The sequence below is a fragment of the Mytilus galloprovincialis genome, chromosome 10, assembly GCF_965363235.1.
Source record: "Mytilus galloprovincialis chromosome 10, xbMytGall1.hap1.1, whole genome shotgun sequence".
Classification (NCBI taxonomy): Eukaryota; Metazoa; Mollusca; class Bivalvia; order Mytilida; family Mytilidae; genus Mytilus; species Mytilus galloprovincialis.
In genome coordinates, this window is record NC_134847.1 from 20,980,722 (window position 1) to 20,989,857 (window position 9,136).

At 32.6% G+C, this 9,136-nt stretch overlaps 1 protein-coding gene across 1 annotated transcript; it reads right to left on the minus strand.

Moving 5' to 3' along the window:
- Nucleotides 1-1,556: 1,556 nt before the first annotated feature.
- LOC143047145 (transmembrane protein 242-like) lies at nt 1,557-9,080 on the minus strand. The gene is made up of 4 exons (XM_076220095.1): nt 8,982-9,080; nt 6,153-6,253; nt 4,846-4,980; nt 1,557-3,680 (listed from the first exon to the last, which is right to left on the minus strand). Exons 1-4 carry the CDS (start codon nt 9,067-9,069, stop codon nt 3,552-3,554), a joined length of 453 nt encoding a protein of 150 aa, XP_076076210.1. The 5' UTR covers nt 9,070-9,080; the 3' UTR covers nt 1,557-3,551.
- Nucleotides 9,081-9,136: the final 56 nt, after the last annotated feature.

The following is a 9,136-nucleotide window of genomic DNA, read 5'->3' on the forward strand; positions in this document are numbered from 1 at the left end:
ACCTCATAAGGAACATTCATGTCATGTTTGGTTTCATTCCATTCAGTGGTTCTCTAGAAGAAGTCATTTGTATGCATTTCCCATAGGGTCCTATGTTAAACTAAGTTCCCCGCTGGCGGCCATCTTGGATGATGGATCGGCTACAAAGTAACAACACTTGGTCAGCACCTCATAAGGAACATTCATGCCATGTTTGGTTTCATTCCATTTAGTGGTTCTCTAGAAGAAGTCATTTGTATGCATTTCCATAGGGTCCTATGTTAAACTAAGTCCCCCGCTGGCGGCCATCTTGGGTGATGGATCGGCTACAAAGTAACAACACTTGGTCAGCACCTCATAAGGAACATTCAAAGATGTCTCGCTATTGGAACCCAGTGATTCTGACTGTCAAAGTTTGGTAAAAATCCAGGATATTTTATAAATCTAATAAATTTTTTAAAACTTTAACTGCAGTATGTATGTAATGTTAACTAGAAAGTCCATTTAAAAGTAAAATAAAGATACACAGGTAAAAAAACTTTAACAAAATTTCCTCAAAAATGGAACAAAATATGACCCCCCACCAATCCCCCCCCCCCTCCACGTAAATTTTGTTGTAAGCCCCTTATAGTAATTACCCCAACTTAAACACATTATATTGTCTGGAAACTAGAAAAATGCTTGTTTTATACCCCTTTTTTGGCACCTCAATCCTGAAAATTGGGAGCAGTTACCCCAAATCTCAATCCCAGCCTTCCATTTGTGGTATGGTACCTTGCATCACAATTTCAGAGAGATCCATACACTTAAACACAATTAAGTTATTGTCTGGACACTGGAAAAATGTTTGTTTTAGGGCCCTCATTCCCGAACCTTTTGTGATACGGAACCTTGTTGTACAATTTCAGAAAAAATCCATACACTTACACGCAAGTTATTGTCTGTAAACATAAAATATGCTTGTTTTTTGGACCCTTTTGGCTCTTAATTTCTTAACTGTTGGTACCATAACCCCCAAATTCAATTCTTACCTTCCTTTTGTGGTATTGAACCTTCCAGTAAAATTTCATAGAGATCCATTCACTTAAGTTGTTGTCTGGAAATCAAATGTGTCTTCGGACGACGATGCTGACGACATTATAATACCAATATACGAAGCAAAATCTTTTTTTTTGTGGTTGTATAAAAAAAATATGGCAGACAACTAAAAACAACCATTAAATTACAGACTGTTGCCTTAAGACAGGCACATAATGAATATTGGAGGTTAAACATTTACATTGTCAACATTTCATCACGCAAAAGCCTTGAAATTAATATCATAACAAGTCTATATATATATATATACGAAAATAAATGACAACCACATAACATTTGTTGAAAGTTACAGCAGGACTATTTCTTCAGTCTAGTAACAGTTTATACCTACAAATAAGCTCCTGTTTTAAACTGAGGAATAACCATAATAACTTTAAAAATCTAAATGTATCACAAGTTCAATTTTTAGGTGTGACCTGCATTAATTAATTCTGTAAGATATGCTAGAACAACATTATTCCAAATAAAATATTAGAATATCAATCATCATACTATTTATTTCACAATATCATTAACAATCACAGCAATAATAACAATTTACAATCTCAATATCATTAACAGTTTAACAGCACATCATAGTCAGTAATTTAACAGCACATTATAGTTAATCAGTAAAATCATTGGCAGATCCAGGGGCGGGGGTCCGGGGTTGTAACTCCCCTTTATTTTGGCCGATCAATGCATTTGAATGGGAACATATAGTTGAAACCCCCCCTCTTTAAATGGCTGGATCCAAAATTGAAAATTCAGAACTACCACAAGACCAGTCCATTACCAGGAGAAGGTATTGTTTATTATAATCGACATCTTGTATTTTCTAATCTGTAAGATCATTAAATATCTTTTGTTACTTGAAATGTCTCAATGTCACTCAAACACAATGTGTCAATTTAATGACAGATCATTCTCACTATAAAAACATTGAATGGATAATTTTATGAGATCTTCATCATGTACCGTAAAAAAAACAGGTTTATTTATATTCAATATTTTACACACAAGTTTTACATTTTATCATTGTAAATAGTGTAACTTGCCTAATCTGACACACTGGGGAACTGAGTCGGAATACTCAGGTTTTTTTTCTACAAGGACATGCATATTTTGGGACCTGTTAAAGCAGGATGTTGGAATACTCAGGGGTCTGATTAGGCAGGTTACACTGTACTGTTAATTGGTGTCCCTATCACAATGTCATTAGGTTAAAACAATAAAGTTATTCATAACTAACCTCTAAACAAGACAAAAAAAAATAAATCAATGAATTTCATTTGTGATCTATCACATAAATATCAAACAATTATCAAATTCATCAGAGCAAATAATCTTGGTTGTCTTTTGTCATACCTTTATGTGGTTAATAATTCTAATTAGTAAACATTAAACATTTTCAATACTGACAAAAATCAATAGGAACAAAAAAGTTCAGACTCCTAAAAAAGAAGCTTTGATATCTACACAGACTCATAATACTTATTATGGCCCAGGCCACCCCTTTTCTGGAAAAAAATTAATTGATTATATAAGGAATCACTGAAACATGACTGGAGGGGCTCCTTCTTAGGCAGTCAGTGGGCCCCCACTTATGAACATTTCTGGATCCGCCACTGGTGTTCTGTTCACCATCTTATTAGTTGTTTATGATTTGATGAGTGACACCTTCTTGCAACTGATATTTTGTTCTCAAAGTGAACTATTTTCTTATTTACACATATCTATTTATAGTGGATTGGGTAAATCTACAAGGGTGTCTTTTACGTGCAAGAGATATGGCTCTCTCTTAATACGGGTCAGCCATTTATCGTTCCCTTTTGACGGACTATCAACATTTCTCAAGACCATACTCGCAAATGATGTCGAGGGAGAGCTGAAGATTCAGTCTCTGAAATTTTCTTCCAGGAACATGTTCAAAGTCCATACATTATTTTATTCCTGAACCAAGCCCCAAGCCCATAGTTCAGTGGTTATTGGTGGTTGCTGTCTTTTATAGTTTTTCTTAATAAGACAGTTAGGTTTTTTTTTCCTTTCAAATTATTTCACAATATAATATCACATTGTTGAAGGCCGCCATAAAGTTGTTGGCATCCAGGTCTTTTGGTCTTTGGAGAATAGTTGTCTCATTGGCAATCATACCACATTCCTTAGAAATAAAATGCATGCCTATAACTTTAGACCAAGATTTCCAATACATTGAACTTTCAAAATATCACTAAACAGAATGTCTATACAAATTCCTTTACATTCTAACATGGTGTATGTACCCTAATAGCCAATAGAATCAAAAACCTCATGATATCACCAGATCAGTGTTATTATGTATATTTTACAAACATTAGAAACACTCTCTAAAAGTTGATTTCAGCAGGAATCCGTCCTATGATAAATAAGATCACACACGATGAATGAATAAGTTCTGGAAGTACAAATATTGTTCATCAGAGGAACCTGTTAAGTGAATTTTGTTTTGTATCATTCTATCCTTTTCCACCTTGAACAATGTAGTCAACAAGTTCTTGTATGCTTCCAAATTCATTTCTCCCAGTTGATTCCTTTTTAGGTAATTTTGGTGTTCCTTTATCTACTTTGCTGAAGAAATCTTTTAGCTGGAAAATATGTTCAAGATATCAATCTCAACTTTAGACTTCTATAACCTGTATGATTTAGTTAAAATTACCAATAACTAAATCAGTGTCTATGAAACATGTGACCATTTTTGAATGATCAGATCATACCTAAAATTGTGTTTCAAAAAGGGCTACACTCAAAATGAAGATATGTTTTAATTGGCCAAAGCCCGTCCCAAAGAGTTAATTCTATTTTATTTCTGATGTGTGCTTTTTTTTCAACTATCATTTATTCATGGTTTCTTCATAAGAATTTTTTTTAAATTAAACAAGAATACTGGCACATATAATATGGATATAAATGGATTAAGTTAAAATCATTGTATTTAAGATATGAAATATTTGAGAACCTCCTTTAATTGAACTCAGAACCTTAACAATTAGAAGTCTAGAATGGCTTTTATTTCAGGACACCCTTATCCAATTTCAGTTTATTTATATTTATGTAGCTTCACATTTATAAAAGTACAACATACATTCTTTCTACCCTTATTCAAACAGATATTGTTTGCACTTGTCCTAAGTCAGGAATCTGATGTAAAGTGGTTGTGGTCTGTTTATGTAGTTCATACATGTTTCTCGTTTTTATATAGATTAGACCCTTGGTTTTCCCGTTTGAATGGTGACACTGGTGAATTTTGAGGCCCTTTATAGCTTGCTGTTCGGTGTGAGCCAAGGCTCTGTGTTGCAGGCCGTACCTTGATCTATAATGGTTTACTTTTATAAACTGTTACTTGGATGGAGAGTTGTCTCATTGGCACTCATACCACATCTTCCTATATCTAGATAAACTGGATGACAGTTGAACAGAGAATAAAATATCTCAAGTTTGTGTAGACCTTGCTGTTCTGGGAATTTTATTTCCAGCTACTATAACTTCTGAATTGTAAGGATCTGGACAACTTTTAGATGCAACCCTCACTACATAGTGTGTTTCATCTTGGGTAACATCAAGTATACAATGGACTAAAATTCATCTACACGGAATCCTCCATATCATTATCTGTATTACATGTATTATCAAATTCTAGAAATAATTTATTTAAAGGAATGTAATATTTTGGCTTTTGGAATAGTGGGCAGAATACTGTCTGAAAATGACAAATTTGTAAAAACTTCAGTTTTGTCAGTAAAAATAACTTACATTTGAAGCTCCAGATATTTTGTAGGCTGCAAAAAACATCAATCCAACTCCAGATACTGATAAAAGTGTTGCCAATCCTAAAGCTCTTACTCCTAAAGATGAACCGGAAATCTTTTGTCTCCCTTTTGAAATTCCCTGCAAATAAAAATAAAACAAATAATTTTTTACATCATTTCTCCTCTAAAACCTATAGCTTAAATGTCTGTTAAAAAAATGTGAATTATTTTCTTAGAATGGTCTGTTTAATTTGGACCAAAGCAATCTGTTTACCTGTTTATATGAGCTATTATTCTTTTTGTGTACAATATTTAGGATATGTTTAAATGTTAGTGTAATTCATAAATCCTAGGTCATAGAGAAAGAAAGTCATATGTAAAGGATTTTGTTGAACTCTGTGTCTGGCTTGTGATTGCTGCTGTCAGTATAAAAGTGTGATAATGACTGACAAAAACTGAGTCCAAATAATAAAGTATCAATAACATAAGGAGGAAACAATAATGTGTCCATGTTTGGATGCTCCACTCCCACTATCATTTTCTATGTTCAGTGGACCATGAAATTTGGGTCAAAAAAATAATTTGGCATTAAAATTAGAAAGAACATGTGTACTAAGTGGCATGTTGATTGGACTTCAAATTCATAAAAACTACCTTAACCAAAACATTTAACCTGAAGGAGGACAGACAGACGAACGCACAGATGGAACAACATAATGCCAATCAATGGTTCTTGGCTCATACAAATATAAAAAAAATATATTTATCTAGAAGAATCTTTTGTCAAGAGTTTTGTACATGTAACATTCTATTAAGATTTAATTATCAATGTCTAAAAATCTAACCCATATAAATAAGATGAGGTATGAGTACCACTGAGCAATCTCTCTATCCAGACAGTATGTAAATGTTAACTGTACATGTAGTTGTCTGGTTTCAAATAAAGATATTGGTTTTGGCTCATAAAATTGTTGAAGGTAGATTTACCAATAATTGCTTTAATCCAAGTCACTCAGACTCTGTTAGATAGTTGTCACATAAGCAATCATACCAAATCTCTTTATTTCTATAATAACCCAAGACATTATGGATGTCAAGTGATATTTCACCTTTGGCCAGGTGAGCTAAATATTGTAGTTTCTAGATTTCTTTTTTTTGAAGATGATGCACATATGACAAACATGACTTGTATATTAATCAGATGGTTATGACTTACTTTATCTGACAAACATGACTTGTATATTAATCAGATGGTAATGACTTACTTTATCTGACACACATGACTTGTATAAGCAGTTGGTAAAGACTTACTTTAACAAACATGTCAGGATCTTCTTTTTTTGTCCTTCCCAGAGCAAAACTAAAACCACCTATCAAAGATACTCCAGTTAAACCAGCAAAAAATATTATTTCTGAAATAAGATAAATGAAATAATAAAATAATAATCACTCATTATTAAGTATGAGTAAAATTAATTACAACTAAACTCTGAGGGAAGTTGAAATTTTTTCCCAGACTTTGAAGCTGACATTTTACATTTTAACTATTCTTTTAGCATGTGTAACTAGTTGGGAATCCTTAACACTTTACCTGAATATTTGCAACACCTGAATTATTGATGTCATACAGCAATCATTTTCCTATGATGAATCAGACGCATTCTACTGTGATGTCAAAATTTTAGGGGAAGGTTTGTGATATTCAGTAATGGCCGATAATAGCATTAAGATGCTGATGTTACTATTTTTTTCAAAAATGCTGTAAATCTTCTTTATATTTCATTTCATACTATTTTCTAGTTATTTTTCATTACTCAGTTTGGCAGGCAGACCAAGGTAAATACAAGTAAAGACTGCCTACCTGAAATGACCTGCCGACCTTACTTTTTTAGGGAACATTTACTCAATAATAAGTGCCTACTGCCGACCTTATTATTAAGTATACATTGAAGAGCTGACTGCCGATCTCACTACTACATGTACTAGAAACAACTTCAACGTCATTTGAATGCATTAAATAAGATTTCAAAATATCTTTCCGCCTATGATTTTCTATTTTTTGAGCGTATGAATATATTTTTAACCAGAACTATTTGTCCCTGTATCCTACTTGCAAATGACTTGGATATAAATGAACCACTTTTGCTGTGACATAATCACATAAGTATTATGATAAACTATTGAGTACTGTATTAGGAAAATATGGAAATCTATTATGTCTATGGGAAAATTCATGAATGAGGGTAGGGATGCCCTTTACTGTCAGGTGTCAAACAGTCATTTTTCGGCTACTGTTTAGTCAAATTAGTTAAAATATCACCATGATTACTGTGATTCATCATAATATCCTAATTAAGAATCCTCAGTGGTCTCAAATAATTAATATAGTTATCATTTTTTGGCAAATTTTTTTACATGATTTGTTAAAATCAGTCAATTTTTTTATCGTTTCAAAGAAAGCGTGTTACATGTACATTTTATTGTCATGTACCAAAAATTACCATAAATGTCAGTTGGCAAATTTTTTATCATTATTCGTCTGACATGAAGGTATCCTCATTACGCATGTTACGACCATCAAGAAAATGAGTCTTCTATTTCACAGTTTGCAGATTGTCTTAAAGAGTTAACGTTTGTGTCTTGTCATCAACAGTTGGGTCAATATCCCAGCTAATGCACCTTCAATTGAGGAACACAAAAGTTGTGTGTAAACACAAAATCTCTGTGTAGCACTAGTGATATTGGACATGTTTCTATTTTATACAAGTGAATGAGCTTAACCATTTGTGTTGATTTGGAAAGAAGAGGACCATAGAATAAATGAGTCAAAACTATGGAGTTATTCTATGTATTCAAAGTATAAATTTTCAAAGAACTTGTTGTGTGAAAAAGGGTATTTTTACCACACAGAGCCGCATCACTAAATGATTTCTTGGTGGTATGCTGATTTACAAAATGTACGGTAAAAATGAATATCACTTCGTATCCCAAAAATGTAATCACATATATGTGTGAAAATGTCTCAGCTTCGTTCAAACAGGACATCATACATATATCCAAGTTTACGATATGGTCTGAGCTGAAGAAGAAAACAAAATTGCGCATATTGCCCCAATTACTGTGATGATCAGAGGTAGTGAGTTGCTAATATACAACTTTTGAGTTACATGTATGTCCATCAATGGAAAATTTCATCAATTGTAAGTGCGTGCCTTGGTGACGTCATTTTACATTTCCCAGATAGAGGGGATTGTCTGCATCCCACCTCTATTAAATTTCATTAAGTGTCTTTTTGACGTCATTATGCATGATTAACAAGAAATTATATTTGTTCCGTAAGTTCTTAATCACAATTTCCTAACAATAGCAATGATGAATATCAATTGTAAGAATTTAATTTGCCAAATAACTTTGTACAACATGTACAGTGTAGCATTAAGCGCCCCAAATGCTTGAATAATGTTAACTTAAACGAAAACTTTTGACAGAAATGCAACAAACTCTAAAGTTGTCTATTGAGGACTTATTTAGCTTTCATATGGGGACGAAGTCCCCAATTACGGTACAAAAATCAATAAAAAAAAAAAAAAAAAAAAAAAATTTCGGGAAAATTTCCCGAATTTTTCATTCTACTAATGAACTCAAAATCGTTAACTTTTTTTTTCAGATCTACTTCCGTTTCCGGTCTTGTTTGCATGAGACTTTGAATAAAATGTATATTTATCAACATATCAACAAATATAGGAAGGAACTCAACACCCAATCATTTTTAATAATTGTTTGATATGAAAAAAAACGTTACCTGGATAACAGCATTTCTTTGTTTACATTGAATATGACGTCATAACTTAAATAACGTCACAACTAAATCCCTAACAACAGAACCAATATCGGAAACGTTACGGTATTTCCGTTTCTTTCATCAACATGTTTGAATTAAAAAAAATTAATACAGACTTCGTCCCCATTCACAGGTAATGCCTGCCTCATATTATCAATACCTATTTTTTTTAAATAAAATATTTTTATCTCCCTTTGATGTCAAATGAATATAAATGTATTTTTTACAATTACTAATTACTGAGGGGACCCAAATTGTTAGTCAAAGGGGGAAAATATGTATCTTTAATCAGATTATGCCTTTGTGTTTGCTTTTCTTTTTTTCATCATTATGCAAGGAGGGTTTTTCTGTGCTGATAACTTCTTGATCATTCATGGGGGCAGCCATTTTGTCCAGGAAGGTCATGTTATTAATCATTAAAAAAAATATTAGTTATTATTACTGTTTTAATTTA